The sequence below is a fragment of the Boleophthalmus pectinirostris genome, unplaced genomic scaffold, assembly GCF_026225935.1.
Source record: "Boleophthalmus pectinirostris isolate CB_2022bp ecotype Guang Dong unplaced genomic scaffold, ASM2622593v1 HiC_scaffold_3, whole genome shotgun sequence".
Lineage (NCBI taxonomy): Eukaryota > Metazoa > Chordata > Actinopteri > Gobiiformes > Gobiidae > Boleophthalmus > Boleophthalmus pectinirostris.
This window is the reverse complement of record NW_026571299.1, coordinates 31,943,303-31,969,705: the sequence shown is the minus strand read 5'-3', so window position 1 is coordinate 31,969,705 and position 26,403 is coordinate 31,943,303. Positions and strand designations below refer to the sequence as shown.

The 26,403-nt window shown below is 37.4% G+C and overlaps 1 protein-coding gene across 1 annotated transcript in view; it reads right to left on the bottom strand.

Annotated features, from left to right (window-relative positions):
* Nucleotides 1–9,426: 9,426 nt before the first annotated feature.
* LOC110166950 (E3 ubiquitin-protein ligase TRIM62) overlaps nt 9,427–26,403 on the bottom strand; it is a 52,376-nt gene continuing 35,399 nt past the window's right edge. The window contains exons 4-6 of the mRNA XM_020932251.2: nt 19,771–20,027; nt 16,630–16,745; nt 9,427–13,309 (exon numbers count right to left, since the gene is read on the bottom strand). Coding sequence (XP_020787910.1) covers nt 12,759–13,309; nt 16,630–16,745; nt 19,771–20,027 — 924 coding nt within the window. The 3' untranslated portion in view covers nt 9,427–12,758. The remainder of the gene's footprint in view (nt 13,310–16,629; nt 16,746–19,770; nt 20,028–26,403) is intronic.

Below are 26,403 nucleotides of genomic sequence, written 5' to 3'. Positions count from 1 at the left end.
TTAGACCTGGTTTAGTCCTGGTTCAGTCCATATACAGCGCAAAAGATATTTTGGGGAGAGTAACTTAAAATAATGCAATAGTAATGTAATGCCTTACATTTTAAATGCAGTAATATTGTAATGTAACGAATTACTTTGAAATGACAGTAATAGGTAATAAATAACGCATTACAGTTTCAAAGTAACTTGCCCAACAGTGGTGGCTAATGGTTAAATATGTTGCAAAATTCTTACAAATTCTTTATAGTTATCTCATATCGCTACATAAACATAGTCAATCTTTAGTCGAGACACTTAGCAGAAGAATAAAAACACAAAAAAGTAAAACAAATCTAAAATGCACAGGTGCACATTGTAGCTTTTCTGGTGGAGGCTTTGTCACCCACTTGTCTCATTAAAACATTATTGCTTAACCTGGAATGTTCCACAGTATCGTACAACTGTATCTATCTTTCATGTATTCATATTACTGGTATTATTACTGCCAACACTTGGTTTGGTGGAGTCTTCATGGTAGTTTTATTCAATTTTATAAACTAGAAAAGCACTCAGAGAGCGCAGACCTCCGCCAAGGACTACAGTCCCCCTCATATTAATTGTGTTTTCCATAAATATTTGTCTCGTATCTTTCAATTTGGAATATGAAAGAGGATCCGATTGTCCATCATGAGTCAAATTTCATGGGGTTTGGTCAATAATTAATCGAGATATTGAGAAACAAAATTTTTGGCCCCATTTACCACAATGTTAACTAAAATTTCAAAGTGATCCAGAATCCAGGATTTCTTCTGGATCACCCCCAAAATGAAATCAGTTCTTCCTTTTCACATTTCCAACAAATCCTGAAAATTTCTTCAAAATCGGTCCATAACTTTTTGAGTTATGTTGCTAACAGACAAAGAAACAAAGAAACAAACAAACAGACAAACGCCAGCAAAAACATAACCTCCTTGGCGGAGGTAATTAGAATTATATTGGCCCAGGAAAGGAAAAGAGATATGAACCATAAACCAGGTCGCACATCTGTATATGAGAGTTACAGCAAACACCACCTGAGATTTCCTTGGGTCTTCTGCAGGTTTTCCTTTGTTTTATAGGTTGTGAGACAAATCCTGAGATAAATACATTTGAATTATAACAAATGATAGATTTAGAACATCATTTTTGGCACATTGATACAAGCTTCCTAACAAGGCTACCATATTTTTTCATATTTCCCTTAATCTTGATTAAGGTGTGACTAGCAAGTCTAACCAGGACAATCCATACCTAAAGCTAAAACATGATCCAAATGAGTCATAAATGTCATAAAACAAATCCTGCTTACCAATAGGCAACAGAGTCAATGTTTAAGCCTACAGCATTTTTCAATATGATAGCCTACTTTTAATAGCAAGAGTACTTATTCATTTTGGTCCAGTGACAATTTTTTATAAAGAATCAGCATCATTCTGTACAGTCACTTCAGGATGAGATGGACTCAGTGTCTTGCCCAAGGACACGTCAACAATATACTTCAGCTCTATTTGGTTGGATTGAACTACCAAACTTCCACGAATATGATTTCCCCCTAAAGCATTGGGTAGTCAATTCACACAACACACACACGCACGCACAGACACACGCACAGAGAAAGAACGAAAGATAAAATACCCCCCCCACACACACACACCCACACAGAGAAAGAAAGAAAGATAAAATAATGATGACAAATATACAGTTTATTTTGTATGGGTCTCACCAGTAAGGTACAAAAAAAAAAAAAAAAATAATAATCTATATTCTGAACAGTAGAGGGCGCTCCAACACAGCGTCACCTCCTGGAGACATTGAGAAACCGCGAGGCCTGAAGCGTTAGTTTTTTTTGTCACGTGTAAATAAAGGAAAGAAGGGAATTTATTTTCTTTTATTAATTAATTTGTTGAATATTTGTATAATATAATATCAGTAATATTTTCATGCCAATTTTCATCTGTTGACAGTTACAAAGAGACAATTAAAAGCCAGTCTGAAAGTGACTCAGTTTTCCTTTTTCCAGGGTCAAAACTGTTATTTTTATTTTTATATGTTTGTAGTGTGATTTTAATGTCTGTCTCATTCTGTAAAGCACTTTGAATTACTTTGTGTATGAATTGTGTTATGCGAATAAATTTGCCCTACCTCACAGTCCCCTCGAGCTGTGGCCCTGATGCCCTCCCTCACAGTCTTTGGTTTTATGAAGTCCTTCAGTGGAATAGGAGCGAGTCTGTGCAAAGCTTTGAATATAAATGAGTTTTTAAAATGAGCAAAATGATCAAAACTGAGTAAACTATACTTATCCAAAACAATGCAGTGGTGAAATTAATATATATACAAGATTTGTACTGCTTTTGTATTGTGTTAAAAGAGATTCCATGGGCAGTAAGTGAAGTGGAGGATAAAGTATTCAATTTTGTTACTCCAGTAAATGTACATATACGGGGAAAAAGATTTACACAACTGAAACTATTACAAGAAAAAAGATACTAGTAAAACTATTGAAACATTTTATTTTATTTTTTTTATTTTAATATGTGCTTTAAGAGTAAAAAATCTTTTGCAGAGATTTTTTAAACTATTAAAGCATCAAATGTAGTAATTTTGATAAGGAATTTCGCTTATTTCAAGTGATTCAATTAATTTCTAAATTTTTTTTTTGTTTTTGTGTATTTGTGTATTTGATTTGCTCAAGGTTTGGGTGTTAATTCAGATGAACTAACTCAAATGAATGTCAGCAGATAAAGAAAAATTCTTTTTACTTTTCAGTCTTCAGATCTAAAATGTAGTGAAGTAGACAGTACAGATATATGCTTTCAAATGTAGTGAGGTAAAAGTAAAAAGGATCCACTGTAAAATGTATTTAAGTAAAGTACAGATACCTAAAAATTGTACTTAAGTGTTGCACTTTCACTTTTGTACTTCGTGACCTTCCACCGCTGCCAGAAGGTGATACAGTATGTGTGAGAAAATCATAATGTAAAAACTTCCCAGCAGCATTCAGGGTCTTATGTGTCGAAAATTCTGTACATTAAAATAAACTGTGCGTGCGATCCTTTTGATGTACTTTTTAAAGGTCAAAAAAACACAAGAAGGAAGTGACTCAGTTTCAAAGAGAACAGTATGTTATAACAGATCAGAGCTACCACCACCGTAGTTTCATTTGACACATGGTTAAAAAAGAAAGTAGTTTACAGTAGGCCCTTTGGTATGTGTGTAGACATGATTTATTTTTATAATCATTTTATGGTTAAAAGTTGGAAAATACTGGGCCAAGAACACTAATCACTAAACATGATTTGATTCTTCTTAAAGGAGGGAATTAAAGGACACTTAACCCTAACCACCATGTCTTTGCTGCACTCTCTCACGCATATAATTTTTAACTGGTTCTGCCTTTGTGTCTTTGAGCAACACACTGCAATATGGGTAAAGCTGAATCAGAGAAGGCGAGCTGTGACACTAGAAGCTTATCGACACTGAGGTATCATTAAGAAGTTGCCAATAGGATACATACCACGATACAATACATATCTCCATACAGCGCACTTTCAGTCCGATATGATATATTTCAAATCGATTTGATACGGTTCAATGAAAAATAAAGGCTAAATCGTGGATGTGCTATTAAAAGTCTTTGTTAAACCACTTCTTATGCAAAGTGAATATGAAACATAAACATTTTAATAATCAAAACAGTGAAAGTGTCAAATGAGTTTCCTTCCTCTGAACAAATGATGAAACTGTAGCGCTGTAACAAAACCATTTAGTAAAATACGCCAAAAAATACTCTTGGCGATATATCGATACAGCAGCCCACAATATCAATACAAGTATCATCAAATTAAACAATACGATATATCAATATTTCAATATTTTTGCACACCCCTAACACTGAGTAAAAAAGTAGGATAATAGAACCACAATTTAAAGGTTGTATGGAGGATTTTTTTTTTGTTTCAAAGTTGTCAATGATAGCATTATAGAGGTGCAGTAGCCTTGTAATTATGATGACCAAAAAAAAGAGAATAAAAATTCATCAACTCTGGACGTGGTGGGGCTAAACATTTGCCAATAGATAACGACACTGCCTCGTTATCTGTTAGCTGACAGGCTGTCAATCAATCTCCCTACGTTTCTAGCGTAACTGACTTGCCTTGCGCGCGCCGGTACGTGGTTTACGTACGCCTGTCACGCAGTCCACAGACGCAAGACGCACAGACGCTGTTTACTCCACCAACGCAACAGTTCTTAGCGGCTTTTTTTGACCTATATCTTCCTCGCAGTTAGCACAAAGTTTGTTGCAATGGCGACAAGAATCCAGGAGCAGTTAGCCGCAAAAGAAAGTCGAGTTTTTGAGGTCGCTGAAAGAAGAAGACAAGGGGAAAAGCAGCGAAAGCCAAACTAAGGTGATTCTTGAAGATTCATTCCAGCGATGGCGCAACTGAAGCAGAGGCAGGGTCTAAAGACTGACGCACTGGTCCACAAATTACTCCTGGACAGGTCACTTCTGCTTATTATGAAAACGTACTTTATTTCCAAGAGCTAGACAAACATTTTTCAGGACACGAAAGCGATATCCTATGTCTGAAAACGTAATTTTCAAGGCAAAGAAAGAGTCCGCTTGCTGCTGCGTGTTGTAGCTAGTTCATTCGCACTGAATCTCCGCGCACTCTTCTCTGCTCCCCTTTCCTACTCCTGTCCCCGCTGCCCGTTCCGCTCTTACCCCTGCTCCTCACTTCTCCGGGCACGGAATCTCCGCGCACCGCTCCCCTCTCCTCTCTCCTCTCCCTGCTCCCTGCTCCGCTCTCTCCCTGCTCCTCACTTCTCAGGCCGGAATCTCCGCGCACCGCTCACCTCTCCTCTCTCCTCTCCTCTCTCCTGCTCCGCTCTTCTCCCTGCTCCTCACTTCTCGTCCGCGAACGAAATGTCCGCACACCCGCTCCCCCCGCTCCTCACTTCTCCGTCTTACCTAACCAACACTGTAGTTAGTTGTTTACAAGTCATGTGCAGCGCACCGGCTGTAAACAAACCTGTTTCTGGCGTAAAGAGGAGGCGGGAGGAGGCGTTTCTACGTAGGAGCTGTAGGGGAGGGGGGGTTTCACGCATGCGCAACATTTGAAAAAGGACAAACAGTCGCTGGATTTCTCGTTCCTTGGAAAATCCTCTATACAACCTTTAATTCCCAAAAGCACCTTCAGCATAGTATTATTTTAGGCTACAGCTTTTGTCTAGTTTGAGGTTCGTCTTGTCCCCATGGAGATGCTTTTGTTTTGCCAGAAAGGTTCCACACTATGACATACACATTCCACATACACATCTTATCCAGTGTTTTCCATCCATTATCTTCTGACTATCCGGGGCCGTAGTCTAAGCAGGGACTCCCAGACTTCCTTCACCCCGGATGCTTCCTCCAGCTCCTTCAAGGGGACCCCAAGGCATTTTTATTAGTAAATATACCTTGAAAAACATGGGCCTGCTTCTCAACAGATCTGACCTGTAACTTGGCCTGGTAGCACCACCTGGAGATGATAGAAGCTTAATGACACACTGGAACATTCTAGGAATTACTTCTTCACAATTAAAAAACACACATGGCGAACCCTCCACTTGAAAAGTTCCACACCTTTAAAAAGCTGAAATAGTTTCTGCGTGTGGACTGGGGGTTGCAGAAGAGAGTGGCTGCAGCTTTAATGAATGAAGAGGTTTGAGGATTGAGTGGGAGGCTGACGACATGAAGGGGAAATGTCTGAGTTACTTTAGGTTTCCTCAGTGGAGCTCAGTTACTATTCAGAGCACACACTTCACAATATACAGGCGCAGTGTAAGAGCTATGAACGAGATGATTTCCCCTGTCGCAGCGCATTAAATATCAGCCAGTCCACGAGCAACTTTACTCTTACATTTTCTATAGCTGACAGTAGTGAAAGAGCTGAGATAAATTAACCTTTTTGATACATCACTTTACTGACACTTTGCAGGTGATGGCATCAACATTCCCAGGGGGTGTGATGCTTACTGTAGACAATGCTCTGTCTGAAGCTCTGTTAGTTCAACTGAGCTTTGTTTTAACACAAGCTGACCAGAAAGAACTGGTTTAGCTGGAACTACAACAGGCAAACTCATTTGTGCTGTTAAACAAGTCTTTCTCAAATAACAGTACAGTCACAAGTGGGAAATTAAAAACAAATCTAAACAGGACCATCGTACTGATCACAGGCTCCTGAAAATGTGTTGATTAAATCCATTTTGCATTTTTTCTGGAGTTTTCTGACAATTTTAAAATTAAAATATCATGTCTGTTTGCTAATGTGTGCATTGTGTCTCCATGGTAACAGCAAAAACATTCCATCATAGACACAGGTACATGTAGAACACCCCCAGTGTGATGTCTCTGCAAAGTAGCCTATAAATAGCACCCAAGCCTAACCACAAGAAGATGCCTGGTCTGAGTCCTGGGCCGGGTACAGCTGTCTGCATGTTCTCTCTGTGTCTGTCCCTCTTGGCACTCTGGTTTTCCCCATCAACCAAAACAAAAAGCAAAAAGGCAAAAATCCCCCAGTTTTGGTAGTCCAGACCAAGCCTATAGCTCAAAATCAAAGGTTCTCTAAAATAATCTTCTTACGCCAACGTTAACCTCATCCGTCTCTGTTTGAGTAATACTGATTTCTCTGGTTATTTATAAGAATGAAGATGATAGCAGAGGGTAACAGAAACCTAATCCAACAATTTTCTGTAAAAGATGAAGATTCTGCTTTATATTTACTCCCACTATTTTATTTCTCAAAAAACATGCATTCCCACTTTGAGCGGTGTCACCTCTGCACAGATCTGACCTGTAGTTTAGTCTATAGTTGCGTCCCCTCTTGTCTCTTTGCACTACACTTAATTATACACTGTTGAACATTCCAAAGCAAAGTAATGGCATTTTTATGGAGACAAGCAGTTGTTGGACCCTCCTCTAGAAAAAAAAAGCTACATATTGCACCTTTAAGTTATAAAACTGAAATATGAGTGTATGAAAATTAAGCTTAATGAATGTACACAGTTGCTACTCTCCTCTCACTTAGCCTACAACTTTACACAGCTTGCTGAGACTTGCCTCCGGGGGGCCACCGCACACTGCAATCAGATACAGGCTTCTCAGAGACAGGCTTTTAAATGGACACTTCCCTCTGGGGTAAGTTGGGACCGTTACAGGACAGATGTCTTCGCTTTCGGATAAGGATGTCTATCATGGGTTTAAGTACACAGGGGAGCCCTGAATCTGAGCAGGGGGAAAGCTCTCACTGTGCCCTATAGGGAATGCTTTGTACAGACAGGAGCTACAGCGGATAAAGCTAACTGCGATTGTTGTAACTATGATGCAACAGTACTTTGCTTTACTCAACTGTGAGAAAGTGAAAAATAAAATGGTTTAATAATGGATGGGGGAGCAAATGCAGTGTTAATTGGGGCAGTTATATTAATAGTCTTCATTACAGCCCTTTTCTAAACTATGTTACAAAGTGCTTCACAGTGCAATTAAAATCTAATCATAATATCAAAGACCCAGTGCAAGAATAAAAACCACAGAAAAAAGCAAGCACACAGAATTCAAATTGAACAAATGAGTATAAAAATAGAAAATAAAAATTGGTAATTGGTGCCATGTGAGTAATGTGCCACCGCCAGAAAGTTGCATACTTTCTGGAGGGTGGCACATTACCCACGTGATTCCATGGAAACCATGCTTTGGAACCTTTTCCTTGGAAATACATATATTTGATGCATTACTGTGGAAAATTATAGTCAAAGGAACATCATTTCCATGGAAAGGAGCAGGTAGAGACTCTCCTCTCAGCCAAATAAGTCAGGCTTGTGAAGTCAAAAGTCTCACAGGATGCTAGGTTTTGGAAACACAATTCATTTGAAGAAATATGTGTATTTTAGTGTACTTAAAAAAGTGACATACTGTGTCTTTAATGAAAACAAGTACAAAACAATACAATATTAAAAACATTTAACCAAGATTTATCTTTATGAATAATCATTGATTGTGTGTTATCTTATGTGTGATTATTATATTCACATGTGCTTTTTCTACAGATTTTACAGCACATTTGACCCAATTTGGATTCACCAGATGTTGCGCCTGATAATGGTCAGGATTGTCACTTAAAGTCTTTTCAAGTAAAAACAAAGTTTGAGAAATAAGTTAAACCATTATCATTCTATTATTCTAGTCACACTTTTTAGACTCAAATAACTGTCAGTACATGGCGATATTCAGCACACAACCTCCAGCTTTCTGCTCTGAGTATGAGACATGTTTAGTAAAATGTTTGGTATGAAAGTGAGACACAGGTATCGACAAGCAGCGACTGAGCTCTCGTCAATCTGAGACATACAGTGTACATTTCATACACAGTCATATCTCATGTATCCCCGAGTACATAATATAACTTTATTAATATTTAAGGCCACATAATAGGCTAAATCAATGGGCTACTGCACTTATTGATCTACTGGAGTGATCTTTTGACATACCACAAATATATATATAGGTTACTTATAGTACATCAAACCATTAACAAATGTTGTAGCAAAAAAGACAGTGAGGCAAAAAACCCCAAACAAAATGAATTTAATGGATAATTACTGTACATAATGATGATATAGTAGGTACTGTACTGTATATACTGTGACAGTAAACTGGGGAATGTTTGGGAGTTTCCATGGTGACACAATGTACACATCAACAGCACAAGTCAGATCATCTGTTGTAGTTTCAATTAAATCAGTTCTTTATATTCAGATTATGTGTGTGAAAATAAAACTCAGATTAAAATCTAATCTGAGTAACAGATCTTCAGACAGAGCAGTGACTTCAGTTATCACACTCCCAGGGCATGTTAATGACATCAGCTGCAAAATATCAATAGTTTATTTAAAGTAAAAGATACACTATGTAACTTATCTGGAGGAAGTTCCATCATCTGCTTGTCTCCATGGAGATGTTTTTGTTTTGCATGGAAAGTTCCACAGCATTTAATTTATCCATCTTCTCCGTTGAGACAAGCAGGCCAAGTTACAGATAAGATCTCTGCACTTTATTCATGTATTTTTTTTTTTAGCAAGAAGGCAAAGAAATACGTAACTGAATAAGTGGCATATATGTTTAATGCCATACTGTGGATTATTCATATGTTATGTAACACTGGAGAAAATGACTTGGAATAAATAAGTTTATACTCCCACCCACTCCTTTTTGAACATGGATATAATTATGTATAAATGAATGTATATAAATATTATGAATCCTAATTATTGGTTTGGTTTTGTCTTGATAAGGTTTGTTTTTTTCTTTGTATGCTCAAAATAAACAACAACAACTCCATTATAGCACCAGAAAAAGATTCCATAGATATGTAACTTTTTATCACTTGTCGTTTATTGTACAGTTAAAACAGTTCCCACAAGCCTCCAGCAGCAGGCGCACTAGAGCAAGTCCACACACTTACACAATCATCAGAATCATTAAAAGTGTCATAGTAATATTATTTAAGCACTATTTCCATCACCAGCTAACAGTAACACACATACATCTGTCTCTCTACAATCTCTTTAACATCAAGTCCTTGGGCAGCACACCAGCTTGTTTTTTGATACTTACAATTAAAACTCCAACCAGGTGAGTCTTATACAAGCAAACATTCAAATTAAGAAAAACTAAAAAACAAAACAAAAAATCATATATTGATTGTCAAAACCTCTTTGTCAAATTTTCATTACAATATCTTCCATCATAAAGCATTTAAAACAAAACAAAACAATGTATTAAGGAAAAATGTTTTGTCAGCATTGCTTGATCAAGACAATTATTCAAAAAGTAATATTAGTACTGATTTGGGAGAAATTAATTAAATAATTTGATCAGGACTAGAATTACTGTCGTGTACCACTGCAAAATACAAAGATACAAAGATACAAACTCCCACCACAAGCGCTCAGTAATCCAAGTATTCTCAAAGTATTGTTGTCTTGATAACTTAAAATTGAGTAAAATCACAGGTGCACTTGCTTTATTTTCTTCACCTCTAAAGTTCCATAGTGCTCCTTTAATAACATTGTGTAGGAAATGTGCAACTTAAACAGTAATTTGAAAATGTTTGACATAGATTTTTCGCATAATTAGTATCCCATGGAATAAGGGCATTCACTGTCCCAATTACTATATTTAACAAAGACAAATTACATACGAATGTAAAGAAACAGCCACTGTAAAACTAGGTCTACACCTGATGTTTCTTCTGGAGGTCCCTCTTTTTGCAACAGTAAAAATGTGCTTAAGGGCCGGGAGGAGATTTATGACACAAGAATTAAACCATCACATTTAGTTACAAGTTCAAACACGTGGCTCAATTTGGGCCCAAAGACAACAGCGTTTTAAAGATGGACTCGGAAAGACCTTAGAAGAGTCGTGTGCAATGAAAAACCCAAAAACAAGAGGCACGTGGGGCAAAATTAAACTATATGACTAAGCTGGAATGATTAGTGGTTTCACATAAAATATTGCGGGAATGTCAAAGATATAAAGTAAAAACAGCACTCAAACATGCAGTATATCCAACCCTGTATCACTTAAAGGTGCACTGTGTAACCTTTTTGAAGAAGGGTTAGTCAACTTCTTGCCTCCATGAAGATGCTGTTGTTGTGTCTGGAATGTTTCATGGCATGGCATTAAACTAATCTATGTCCAGACAAGCAAGCTGGTGATGTTACGTGTCAGTTCTGTGGAGTGACAACCATTCCCATAGTAAGAATACATGTATTTGTTAGTACATGTATATATATTTTTTCAGCAACATGATTAAATAAATGCAAGACGGGCAACTTTAATGCCATACCAGGCAAAGCAATAATGAAGACCAACAAGTGGCATACCACCCAACCACAAATGTTACATTGTGCACCGTCAATTATTGCCATTTACCCAAGAAATCAATTAGATTTAACTAAGTAAAAGTGTTGGTCATAAAAACATTCATTAGGACTATTTATTTTCAGCAATAGCTGGCGTACAGGCCCAGGCTACATGTATAAGGATCATTTTCTAAAGTACTTAAGCAGTGGCAGAGTAGTTTGTAGTATGGCCTTATAAGAAGAGAAACTCCAAACTCCAATGCTTCTGTCTACACTGAAAATTTGCACAATGTGATTGATAAATTTAACGGCACATTGTGGACCATCTGTGTGATTCTAATGCTCTTTTAAAGATAGGTTTATTTCTGGAACAACTTTAGACAGTGGAAGAAAATCTAAAAATAAAACCTATATACATGTAGCAAGGGCTCAAATTTGTATCTCATGCGACTAGCTAAACACAATAAAACCTTTAACTAAAATATTATGTAAACTTCGGATTAAATCAGCAGAAACCTAACCACAGCCCAACACAAATCAATCTCTTCCTTCTACACACTCATATGTACAGACATGCAGGTCCCATCACCTCCTATAGCAGCATTTCGAGACATTCTTCACCTCCAATGAAACCGGCAGTGGACAGTAATAAGAATATACTAGAGTCCTTATATTAAAATGTCTATAGGTGACAGGAAAAAGCTGATGTATGCTTTTTAAAGGAGGGAACTGACTTGACATCTTGGTCTGGGTAAAAAGTGCAGAAATATCCAGACTGGGTTTTAGTTTTTTTGTTTTTTTTTTGCTAGAGGGTCAACCAAAAGGAGTTGAGTGCTGTCACATTCCACAAACAGAGATAAGGCGATTGTACAGCACGGAGAGGGGCCGGAGACTTCATCCAACTCAGATAAGAAATTTGGGAAGATCAGAATACGAGAGCGAGAGTTCAACACTTCACAGGCCTACAAAGTCATTCCTACTCATAGACTGTATATACAGTATATATGGACACAGCTAACCTGCTAGCCGTCACCTTCCTAGCCTCGTTCGCAGCCTCGTGGAGCTTCATTTGACGGGAGCTGAACGCTATAGGTGGCATCATGCTCCCTTAGTCCACTTCTTTATACGGTCTATGTTCCTACTGGAGAAAAATAATACAAGTAGAGTCAGAATGGGTTTTGTTTGGTGAGTGCTGAAGACGTTTCCCATTGCATTTATCTTCATATAATTATTCATGTGTATCTTCTTTTGGAGGAGGGTCCACCACCTGCTTGTCCCCATGGAAGTATGATTGCTTAGCCTGGAATGTTCTACAATATGCAATATCCATATTTATTTCCACTGAATCAAGCAGGTGGCGCCACCAGGCCAGGTCAGATCTGTGGAGAGTCGACCTCACAACAAGAATGCATAATTTACAGGTATTTTTTGAGCCATATAACACTCTGTATTATATTCTATTTTAATTTTAAGAAATTTGAAATGAACCTTTGTAAGCACCAACTGATGCTGGTAGTGCTGATTACTATCTACTAAACAAGTTTGAATGTATTAACTTTTCATTACCATCATTCTGACCACACCAGCACCATATAACTCCAGAGGGAAAGGCCTGTCCACCTCTTTTCAAAGTGTATTTTTGTTTTCAGTTCCAGGATAAATGGATTGAGTTTCCATTCCAGGCCATGTAAGTTCATCGGATTCAAATCACAAACAAAATAAGAGCACGGGATCGAATAGCAACATGACGCACAACAGAATTAACACCCAATTACACATTTTTGATTCGTCCTGTGAATTCACCTCTCAGGACTACCTCCATATTTCACCAGTTCCGATTAAAGACGAACTGTGTTGATTCGTAGAGGCTGAACGTTTTTCCCATTGGCGTGGCTCTGGCCGGGGCTAAAGTACGGGAAGACTTTAGCTGGGAATTTCTCTCGATAGGTGTAAAGCCAGGACATATCGTCGGCATTGTAGAAGATGAGTAGACCTTTTGGATAGTCCAGGTAGACCCCGACTTTCTCCAGCTTGGACTTAACATTGAGGCGTGTCCATGGCTCTGTGCAGGCGCTGTACTGGTTCCCATCATGCATCACGATACAATAAAAGCCTCTGCTCGGCTGGATCTGAATGCTCCCTTTGCGGCTGACCGTTTCGTTAGCCACCCCTATCATCCACTGGGTCTTCTCGGACACCATGACTTCCCAGTAGTGCACGCCGGAGTTAAAGCCCTCTGCTCCCAGGACAGACACCTCCACATCAAAGCGCCGGGGGGAGTCCTGCAGAGGCTGGGGGTGCAGGTTCCCGTAGGCCACAATGGTGCAGTCATCCGAAAGGATAAGTCTTTGGTGAGCCGTGATGGGGTCAAGGGTCAACGCAGCTGGCACTACAGAAAGCAAAGAGAGGGAATTTACTGGTGTTATAAAATGTATTGAAATGTAAATAAACTAAAATGATGCATAGTCATATACAGTCATTAGGCCAGTCATGATAACACATTTTCAAGTGTGATATATTGTTGATGCAGGATTATCTCCCAAAAACTATTCTAAATCACTAAAATGTACCAGCTATAAATAAATAGCTGCATGACTTCACTTCTGTAGTTAGTCTGTATCCATAAACTAGTCATAGAAATTATTAGTTAAACTCTCTACAGCTCAGATCCTATTATACTGCAAAATAACGATTGGCCCCCAAATTACATGAATGTGAAAATACTGTTGCTTGTGAGGGGCTGCTGGGAAGGTTGAGTGGTTGCTGGGCAGGCTGTGGCCGAGAGGTGGCATAATTTTGGTTTATGTGCTACAATTGTTTTGAGTTTTGAGTCCTTGCCGTTTTTGTTTTGTATTTTATTTTGTTATGCAACTTATTTTTGGTTAATTTATCACATATAATAAATAGTAAAAAAAAAAAATTGGTAAAATATGCTAATTACTTAAAAGGTGCATGTGAACAATAATCTCATTATACTGATTTCATACGTAATCCTTGCTACAGCTACAGTGCAAAATGTTCTGCACATAATCCTTGAATCATGAATGTTACTCAAACAAACTGCAAAAGCTCTGAAAGATTCCCTGAGTAAACTATCAGCTAAAGATAACATTTATAACTGGACACTTGTAGATTCTCTGGTGTTTTTTGCCTGTGTGTCATCCTGATGCTTTGAATCCATGTTGTAACATCATTAAAGGTACTGTAGAACGATCTCCGTGCCTCTGCGCCTGTTTTTTCTTTTTGCAAGATACAACAGAAATCAACATGCACAATCAATATGCAAATCATTAAACTTTGCAGTTCTGAGGTTAGGGAATTTATGCATTTAAATTGGAAAAGTACGAAAACACAAGTTACAAATCATCAACTGTGATTGGATCGTCTCCAAATTTTATGGTTGTAAGCATCCTTGTGCCTCCCAGATCCTCCTGCATTCAGACAGACAATATCTTTGAGAATTGTTACACTGTCATTCAAAAGCACAGAGGATGCACTGCCACGATAACAAGCTGTACTTTCCAATGTTCCCGCAAACAAACTGAGTAGAGGGCATCTCTCTGGGTCCTGTGTATTTTTATCAGGCGAGAGCGAGAGGAGGTAGGATGGCAGCGGGCCAGTGGGCAGGACAATACCACCTCCGCTCAATGACATCTCCCGTGTTTGTTACAATGGCCTCATTAAAATTTCATAACTTGAGTGGCTCTTTGTGCGGGACGACAAATCAGGCGGCCGTATACAGCAGTTATGAGCGGAGAGGGTTCGGCAGAGGAGAGGAGATGCCAGTTAGCGCTTAGCTCATAAAAGATGGTATTAGAAGATGCAAGGGCAGATGAGTTGCTATGGTGATCCCTGAAAATGACTAAAAAGGATAAACGTAACTTTATACTACATTATTACCTAGCAGAAAATTTCCTAAATCTGCCATCTGAAGTTTGAAGTGGCATTCACGTATTTATTTAATTCTGACAAGTATTATTAATATTTAAAAAGTAGGATTCTGTTCAGTCTTTATAAATTGACAAGACTACAGCCAATCCTTAAAAAAAACATGCAATTTGGAGAATTCAAACTATGGAGCACGAAATTTGGCCATTTTGAGTTAAATGATAAAAAGTGTTTTGTTTATACTCATGAAATCAATACTGAAATTTAAAACGAAAAAAAAGAAAAGAAAAGAACTAAAATCATTTAGAATATGACAGGAAAAAAGCATCGATTCATATCTTTTTGTTGCCTTATCAGTCAGCCCTACTTCTCTTCTCTATACTCCAAAACTTAAGAAGCAACTTTTTTGAATACATTAAAAAATAGAAGCCATAAGAGTAGGAAATGGAGAGAGAGTCTGAAGTCGTTATTGCTTGGAGCCCATAGGAGACCGTGCTACGATGAAGGATGAAAGATGATGGGTGGAATGTCTTTGTTAAGTCTCTGGCAACAGCCTCTGACGGATCGTAGGCAATTGTTCCATTTGGCAGACAGTCAAGGGAGGCCAAAACTCTGCCACAGCTCCCGACAGCAGCTAGCAGCGGGCAGGCTAATATTAAAGAATTGATTGAACGGAAGGGGGCATAAAATTCTTCGGTGAAAAATATTAAATAACGTGGGATGAGAAAGAGAGAGAAGAGAGCCAAAGCAGCCTCCTGGGTCTAAACCACAGAAGGGCAACTCTACCCCGCGGCTCCTGACGCCATTTCTCAGCCAGTGGAAGCAGAATAATGCCTCCCAAGTGTCAGACCTAAAGCGCGCCTGGATTAGTCTACACGGGTTTTAAAACATGGTCATGCTGAGGGCGGATGTGATAATAAGAATCATTTAGCGCTCATAGTCTGGTGTCTATATATATAGGACTACATGGAGTTGTAGTGTATAATTAATAGAGAGCTTAAAATTTTCCCCCATAGTCTAAAAACAATCTGTACTATTCTAGTACAGTGGTATCACAAAAATCACACTTCTGTACAGTACACATTATTATCACAAACTTTTAAAAGTAACTATAATGGGCAAAAATGACAGCTCAGAGACTAAATAAAGTAACATTTATACTGCACAATTTTGTGAGATAATGAAATTATTCAAACCATTTGTGTCCACATAGTCTCCCTGGAGTCTATGGAAAACACATAAGTTTGAATAAGCCCAAAGCCAAATATTTAACTGTAGTCTAAAAACACATCTGTCTGTGCTAATATCAGTGGTTTTGAGCATGATTTTGTATTTCTGTAGGCTGTAGATTACAGATGACTCTTTATTTGTGACAGACTACTTCTATAGCCACAGCTGCCCTACAAATAAATGCTAGTCATCTGTGCAGCCTTACAATCAACACAAAGCACTCACACAACACATTCACACAGTTAATTTAGGATAAACTACATCATTAAAACAATATTAAGTTTCTTGTGTGTTACTTGATGGCTTTTAAACTCATGTTTCCTCATTTAATGGAAAGTCTTACTGTTGTTATGGATACAAAACTGGCTTTTGATTGTAATTTGATTTGCTAGGCTATTGAAGCCCTCCATGTGTTCACACTATGACACATGTTCAGAGCATAAAAAGCTAATTTCCATTGATGTTACTCCTACTCTAACTTGATGAAAATGAAAAAAGGCTTTCTCCACACTCATTAGCAAATTTTCGGTATAATCCAACCACAGTAATCCATATCTTTCTACTTTTAAATCTGAATACAAGTTTACATACCTGGTGATACATCTTGAAACAGAGACTTCCATATAGTGTATTGTAAGGGCCCCATGTATTTGGATGTCGGGAAGTCCTCATACGTCAGATTGGTCTCATGTATCTTTCCCTTGATCCTGGAACAGAAAAACAGATCAATACAAAGTCAAAATCCAATTAGCTGCTTTTTACAAACAATTTCTGTCTCATGTCCCCTCTAGTCTAGATTCTGAGTAATACATATTGCTGTGGCTCTTTGAAAACTGCAGATATTGATGTTAAAACACTGACAAATTGATAAATGAATTCCCAGCAGTGGTGATAAATGAATTAGGACAAAAGGGTTAGAGGCTTGTCTGACACCGTTACAATATGATCCAGTGGAAACATTTTCATATTCTGCAGAGTATAGCTACAAGAAGACAAAAATATAGAGCTGCTTATCATAATGGACACATCTGCAACACTAAAGTCTAAGAATATGATACATCTTAGATCATGAAGAAAAGAGATGAATAACAAATGAAAGGTATTCATTAATACAAATGTTAAATCATGTAATGACGTGACATGGTTTTGAAAACATACCATCTGTGAAGGACAGAGGAAGAGTTGCATGGACACACACATAAGTGAAGCAACTTCACAACCTGCCCAAATACAGACAGTGCATGTGCATTGTATATCCATGCCTGGAGACACGTGTGTGCCCGTCAACGCTGGGTCACTGACAACATTACCAACAAAACATTACCTCAATTTCTCTGTTATAATGTGATCATGCAGTCAGAGCCCAGCCACACAGGCCCACACTGTATTTGATTTAATCAGTGTGTGTGTATTTGCTGTCATTACAGGCTGAGAGTTAAAATGGTAGAAATGCTTCTCCCCCTCAAGTCCCAATTCAGGTTCTATTCAAATCTACATGCAATTCTCTCTTTGGTTTAGCTCTTAAATGTATGAATTTGTGTCAGGTATACTAGTTGCACATGAAAATCACTGCTACAGTAGATATTATCAGATAGTGAATTTGATGTCTTAAATATGAAGCCAATCAGCCCCGTTAATATTTGTGTCCTTGTGCGATTATACTCCAGTTGTGCTTTAAAACTTAAGTACAGTGTCAGCTTGGCTGTCTGTGCGGCCATGACGCATGCAGAGAAAAGACTCTCTTTTTTCAATGTGTTGTGCATTCTGTTTCACAATAAAACCTCCAACTTAATTTGCTGTCAAATTTCACACAATTCCTAGTGATTTAGAGTTTAAAGTGGTTAAAAAAAAAAAGTAAAAGAGTAAAAGAAAGAGTTATCAGTGGGCAGGGGCAAGTACTGTGTACTGTAGGTGCATGTGAGTGGAGTGGAGAGATGCAAGGCTTGTTGGTCAGTTAATGATGTTTTCTTGTATTTAAATCAGATAAATTCACATTGTTCCTTAATAAGAGAGCTTGATACTTGGATATCGCTCAATTCTACATAATGGATAACAAAAAGATTTCAGTTTCTTCATTATCATAAATTATACCCATATTGATTATGACAATATGATAATGAGCTTGATTCAATCCAGGCTTCATCATTTAGCTGACATAGCTTTAACACAATTTCAAAACCCAGTATTACAGCGCTCTCTCTTATTAGAATGTGTCTTCCATTACCACATCTGCCACATATTTTCACTTGCTCTCTCCATACACTGAGCTAAATACTGAAACATATTGTGAGTTCCTAATCTGTGAGACTAATGCGGTTTGCTGCCTCATTACTCCAACATATTAACTGTTCAATTAAATCATGCTTTAAACTGCTCAGAGTAGAGACAGCTGGTTTGGTTCAGGCCTAACGGACCATCTGCTCAGGGATTAACAAAACGTGCGCTTTCTCCAATGGAATTATCAGCTTTTACAACATTTAGAGTGTGGCTGTCACGTTATGAGCCAATGGTGACTATTACACAACAGTAGCAAACAGGTTGACTGTCTCTGCCACTGTATCTTTGATAACGGTACTGATGGAGTATCAAATTAAATTAAAAGAACAATTTGACTTTATGTTAAAAGCTCCTCCGCATTTGCAAATCTCAAAATGCTCTGTTCCACCTTGTGATGAAGCAATAGTTTTCAAGTTAACAGTTACCTTTTACCCTTTGTTCATTAGAAATCAGCAAATCCAATCCAAATAATGCTAGTGAAGGCGTATGGATTTTAAAAGCACAGTGGGGAAGTGCCTTACCACATGACCTCACAAGGTGGAAAAGAACATTTTCTGTTTGAGAAGAACCCAGCCTAAATAAGCAGGATCTGTGTATTAAACATGCATGAATGAAACAAAACACAACTCCAGAACTGTTTTTGATGAGGAAACAAAATAAACATACAACATAAACAACATAAAATTAGGAAATAGCGTGGGCCCTTCAAGTAGTTGCAGTTATCTGCTTTGCACAACTCTCTCCTGTAGCGGCAATACTATAAAACTTTAAGTAAGACTTTGGTAATAAACAATGCATTTGGGTGATTTTTCCTCAAATTTGTCTCAGTAAAAACACAGGTTCTGTTTTCTAATGATTGAAAAATATGCTTGGCTTATTGGCAGTAATATATTTGTTAATGAAGGAGAGTATTTGGATGAAGAGCTTGCTCAGACAAGTTTAAGTATTGAGTTAGTTGCTATGCACACACACACACACATATGCACGCACGCACGCACACACACATATGCACGCACGCACGCACGCGCACGCACACACACATATGCACGCACGCGCATGCACACACACATATGCACGCACGCGCACGCACACACACATATGCACGCACGCGCACGCACACACACATATGCACGCACCCGCACGCACACACACATATGCACGCACGTGCACGCACACACACACACACACACACACACAAACGAAAATCTGATTATAATCTGATTTCTGAACCTTTAAAATTATTTAAATGAAAAGCAAATCACAGAATCTGATGTGAATCCCTCTGATTAGCAGGACCATTATCTTACAGTTGTCACTTGTCCTTTGTGTTGCAAGACTGGACATTCACTCTAACTCTAACCCCTTCCAACTTTGTACATTAATGGCTACCCTACTAGAGTACACTGAAAACTATTTAAAATAAAAAACAAAAGGTTAAACAGTGTAACTTTGTACCTCTCTGAAGTGACTGCGACCCCCTCTAAAAACTCATGTCTCCCAGTCTCGTTGAGTCTCTCCTGTAGGATCTGTATTCCCTCTTTGACGTCCCGGAGCTGCTGGCTGTAGCGTTGGATTTTGTGTTCGATGTCGGCCAGTTTGCGAGCGGTGTCCATCTCCAGCTCCTCCAGCATGCTCTTCTGACGCTCACGGAGGAACCTGTGCAAACGCTCAAACGCATCTCCAATGGTGGCACGTAGGCTCTTGGCCGAAGACTGGAAAATATAAAAATATAAGTGGACTGTTAGGATTCCCAAGCAAGACATTTTGATCCTATGAAATTGAATTAGGATATTGTAACAAACAAGAAATTGGAAAAAATAAAACTATTGAAAAAGTAGATATGAATGCAATCAAAGTGAGATTTTATTTTTCTGCGACAGATACATTCAAACTTTGACTCTGAACAGTTGACCTGACATTATGTTTTCATTGGAAAAAAAAACCAAGGACTCAATTTAAATACCATGATGAATTTCAGAATAAAATCTAGAACAACTATAAAAAGTTGTACATAAAAAAAAAAAATCATATAAAACTTGATTTCAATAATAAGAAACAACGATGATAATAAACAACACATTTTGTTTCATACAGTAAATTGTAGATAATAGTCAAACTTTATTTATGCAGTCATCTTTATACACCAGTTCTACACAATTCTAAACCTTCTCATTCAGTACAAGCCTGATTTTGTCCTGTTCATGTCATTTTTTTCTGTATTGATATTTGTTGAGGATCTGGATCTATACTTTATATTATACAAATATTTACAAGAAGGCTTCTGTTATTTCAAAGTTAGAATGATTGTTTGAAATACTTGTGCAGTTTAAGTATATTGGCCATTTGTTTGGGCTATTTGTCAATTTGTAACATTCAGAAGTCAGTACTATACATAATAGCTTCATTCAAGTTTTAGTACTCCTCTGTGGTAACGGTGTAAATGTACTGCTCTACTGACTGTGTTGTTAAGAACCAGAACAGCCATTTAATTAGACACAGGTCAGCGACTCAGAGCTCATATTACATTAAAGCTCATCGATTTCACTTGTGCTCATATTGATTCAAGTGGCACCCAGGGACAAGTGTGAGAAAATATTCAGGAGAGAAAGACTACTTCAGTAAAAGTGTGGGTGTGGGTAATTGCTCAACTGCTCAAAACTGAAAACAACGGTGTGAATTATACATTTTTTTAATAAAAATTAAATAAATAAATCTATATATTTATACTGTTATTTTACTTTACAGACAAAAAATATCTTGTCTTTGTAGAGCCTTAAGTTAAAAGAAAAATAAACCAACCTTTATTTAAGACCTCTGCAAAGTATGTTTGTGTGATTCTTATGTAGCCATGTATATTCGTATGTGATTGTCACAGAAATGTTAATGTTACTGGTCATGTTTAAAATATGTACCGTGAATTGATTTGTAATTTCATAAGACAGTTTTTCCCACCCACTATTGCTATTGGTCAAGCTCCTTCAGTCTCAGAGTGAGTGACAGGTGGATATAACCAATCACAATGAAGTGTGAATTCTCAGAAGCAACAATTACCTCCTAATTGCCAGTATAAAGATACTAAGCATAGATGAATTATCAAATTGAGAGTGATTGAGATGTATTGCGATAAACGATAATACTCAAACCACTTTATGCCATTAATACAAAAACAATAATGCAAGATAATCCTAGTAACCCGTTTTTAAACAGACAGTATCATTAAAAGGCATGAGATATAATTAAATCTTATTGTATTACAACAAAAATACCCCAAATCAGTCCACTTTTGCAAAGAAAATTTATACTGTTCTAGCGTTCTTAACAATAAATTTATATAGTAATTACAGTGGAAGGCCTAATTGAGACTGTGCTGTATTGTGATAAACCTGTTGACAAATTACTCAACCTCAAATAGCAATACATTTTAGCCCTATGAAAGCATTGATAAAGATGATAACAACAACAACAAAAAAAATCACCCATCAGTCCAATTTAATCTAAGAGTGGAGAGAATGGTAGCAAAAAGGAGGAAAATAGACAAAGAAATCTGATTTGTAGCTTGGTCAAAAACTGAAAGACCTCAAACAGAATAAATCAGTTTGAGTTTGAGGCGCTGAGTGTCGGATGTAGAGAGAACAAAGGCAGTGCCGTTAAAAGCCCGTTGAAGAAACAGTGGGAGACTTTCAATTTGAGACGTCTCCAGAAAGCAACCATCGGACTTTAGAAATGTTACTGAAAACTTGCCAAAAAGTCTTAAAAAATGATTCCTCAAGTGAAAAGCAGCATCAAAAGGCTCATAAAAGAGAAAAAGGGGAAAACATTCAGGATGACTACACCAAAGAGGATTGATCCGAAGTGTGGTTTGAAGTGGACCCTTAAGATGTGAGGCGTAATGATGAAAATCTCACCAGAGGGAGAAGCCGTAACTTTTTCTTTTAGAGATTGTATTTCGAAAACATTACCAACATGTGCAATAACTTTTCTTTTGATTATAAACAGCTAGACTCTTTTCTTTCACTCATTTTCTACTGGCTGTTATTATTTGTTGTGAGTGGTTGTGCCAGCCATCCTTAAAACTTTGGGCAATAGACGAGGCAAAATAAACAGCTTTTAACTTTGGATTGATTTGGACTCACATTTGATAACTACCATTACACTTTTACTTCAGACAATCTTTGGCTGCTCTGTCAATCTCAAAAGAAAGTTTAGAATCTTCATCATGCTAGAGTAAGACTGAATATTTTCACTGATGATCACATATAGAAACAGAGTCAGAGATTGGTGATCAAAACAGTAGGAGATTCAGATGGGTGCATTTACATATAGCTAGAACAGAGCCATCATACCTTTAATAAGACTTGAAACATTAATTTTATGCCAGTATCATAATGCAATGTGATGTTATTGTAGTTGTAGTGGTAGAAATGATTATATTTGCAGTTAAAAGTGTTGCCAGTAATCATTTGGGTCAATTCAGCAGGAAGCCTGAGGGCCATAGTTTGAACACTCCTGCGTGAATAGATCATCATGGCAAAAAAAACTACAGCTTAGCTTGAAACTTAAAGATGCACTTAGGAATGTCTCAATATTAAATTTTAGTGTTAGTGTTAAAGTTAAATCCTTAATTTTCTTTCATTCAAATCCATTATCACTCCTCTCGTATATAGGCAGCGCTATAAAATCTAACTTTCATAATGCAAAAGTAAAGTTATATAGTGCTTATTATGTCACTATACTTAGGTTTGCAGTTTTGGAGTTGAAGACTTAATTTTGCTTCTAAAATAGTCACGATTATAATATTTTTGCTCTATTGTGATCTGAATAATCACGATTACTTTTCTGGTAGAGGGTCTGACATCTACTACTACTACCATTGTCCATGGAGATGTTATTGCTTCATCTGAAAGGCTCCACAATATGAATATGCAAGATAAGTTAAATGTCAATCAGGCATTTTTATTGCTAATGCATGCATCTTTACTGTGAGCAGGCAACTTGCCCCTCAACAGATCGGACCTATCTAAGCCTGATGCTATAGACTGACAAGTTAAATGTCATACTGTGGAAGATTTCAGGCAAAGCTGAACAGCTCAAAATTTAGTGCACATTTAAATTAGTTTTAAAGCAAAACAATAACTACAATATTCCCTTAAAAATTGAAAAGTAGAAGCTTTTCAAAGATTTCCAGGCAACGCCACTATTTGCAAATAAAAATACACATGGGGTCTTGCATATTCCTGGTTTTTGTTTGTGCTGTCCATGGGATCCCATTAGAGGAATATTTGTGTGTGAAAACAGGAGCGGTGACACTGAGGTGGGCTGTTTTTGCATCCTCCTGTCTGGACCTTCTGCGCTGTACTCTAAACAATGTCTTATGAGAAGCAGAGGACAGGAGAAAACTGATGGTTCAGACAAGGAAAACACTTTATGCATGCATGGGATGAATACATGGATAATATTGGCAGCCACATGGAAAACAAGGCGTTGAGATGTCCAAAACAGATTAGAGCTACACCATTAGTTGTGCATAGCAGTGCTTAAAAAAAAAAAAAAAGCTCAGGAAATTAATATTGACATTTGAAAGACATTTTTATTTATTTTGGTTAAGACAAAATAGAAAATCTTGATTGAGCTATAAGAGATTTTTTATATTGCTTTTTTTCTTAAAAAAGCAAAACAAAAACAAACAATATTTATAAGCTCTTGCAGATAATGAACTATCCACCTCTAACAGGGGTAATATTGTTTAACAGTTATTGTATGTAAATGTAAAAGTTTCTAGTCTATTGCAATAACAAAATACCAGGTTCTGCTGTAACAGATCACTCCTAACTGGCTTTCACAGTGATGAAACATTAGGACTTCTTCCATTGAAATTCAAAAGAAAATTATGTAGCTTTTGAAAGAGCAAAAGCACTTAAAATTGCGCCTTTTACGGGAAACTGAAACCCACGATTAGGCATGGCAAGCTAATGGACAGAGGAGAACTGGTAGATGTTTCACTGGGTTTAGAGTTATCTGTGAAAACCTTGAATACATTCAGATTAATGCTGTCGTGGCGTGGCCCTTTTCCAGGAAGAGCACTCAGTGAAAATGGCATACCTAATGAGATGTGCCGATTCACAAGTCAAGAGTCAGGGCCAGCTCGGAGTGGCATTTAGCAGCTATAGGATGGACTGGTGTGGCTCTATATTTAAACATAAAGATGGCTCCATATTTGTGTGAGAAAGCAAGCCTGAAGGCTACTTGCTAACTCACTCTTTAAGCAAGTCAGTCCTGGAAACATTTTGTCAATAGCCTTAACAATGTGAAGGGTAGAGGCAAGGTGTTAGGCAGCTTTAAGTGCAGCTCGATAAAACCAATTTAAGTGACTGAATCTGACCGCAAGTCAAGGACAGTTATAGGAGACAGTGTGAAGCATAGCACATACATTTCACTTTAACCAACTGTGTTTTATTGCATTTTGGCTTGAGTCCTGGCCAGAGCATTTTAATGAGCAGATATTTTATTCTTCATTACTAATTAGGGGTGGGCAATGTTGAAGTATCAGGCAATATATGTTTTTGCTTCAATTGTAAACTCAATGTTCAAATGCCTGCTTCTACCACCAATCAATTAACTGTTACACTGAGCTCATCAGAAAGATGTAGGTGACAGCAGCCATTTTCCATTACATTGACAGTTTCATTTTGTTAAAAACATCAATAAACAGGTTCTTCAAGGTACTCCTCTATATAAATAATGTCAGGGCCAAAGGTTAAAGTACACTTTATTGTCCCCATGAACTCATCTCCATGATCTTGAGCTAGATTTGGTCAGGACTATCTTAGCTGGAGATGCCTGAAATAAAACCCACCCATATACGCCACATAGAAAAGCCAGGTTGACCCAGGAGTGGAACCAGAATCTTCTTGTTGTGAGGTGTTAATGCTAGCCACTCAGCCACCATGCCACCAAGTTAGTCTAGTTCAGTATTTTCACTGTCCGTGAGTCTATAATAAATCTATCATAAGCAGACTTCTCCATCTTGTCATCTCCTGGTTTTAATAATATATTTTGGAGTGGTTTTCTCAGCAGGAGGGACAGAGGAGTGCACAGTCACAGATAATGACCAGTTACTTGTCAGGCCTGTCCTGGACACATCACGAATACGCTCTGAGCTGCTCAAAAGTGGCACCTGTGTCAGGCCATAATACCAGGCTTCATATAATGCTGGTATAGGACTTGAAACCGCATTTAATAAAGTGTGCAGTTTGTGCTAGGACAGATGAAGCTGGACTTGAAAATAAAGTTAGCTTCTTCTAATGGCAGATTTAATATTGGGTCTAGGGATGCTAATTATGATAAAAAGCAATGATAATGTTTATGGTACATTTTGTAATCACCAACAAAGACGGTTGCCACAATACCTCCAGACTGTGTAGAAAAAAGCTACTTACTTATAATGTTGTTACTATAATATTTTTTTAAAGAAGAAATGTTTAATACCTTTTTAACTTAAGCACATGATGCGTATATTTAAGTACATTTCCATAACATTTTAAACAACCAGGAATTTAAATAATTATTGTTGTATTATAGTTAATCACACACTGTCCTATGTTTAATTGGGTTGCACAGAATGATTGTATTCTTCTATAATTCTTACATAACATTTTATTAGCCGTATTTTTACAGTACAGTATAAAAACATATATAGTAGGAGTGATAAGAGATCTTATTATTTTCAGTTCTGTGATAAACTACAGAGAGCAAAGCCCTGTTGATACAAAATACAGTGCCTGTAACTAGTTAATCTTTAAGACTGTTTTGCATGAATTTTTAAACATTTTATATAAATTATTCCGACCTTTGCCATGTTGGTGGGTGGTTGTCTCTTGTTAGTGCGGTTGACTTATGCCGTGTAAACATAAGTGCCGGTATGAATGTTTTGAGCAGATTTATATCAAAGATGACCATATGGTGCAAAGTCTGGGCTAGTAAAATAAAACAATTTAAAATAATATGTTTTGTCTCTTTTTAGTTAAATGCATCATGTTGTTTTCCACTCATTTTAATGCACCAATCCAGATTCAGTTAATTTTTAATATC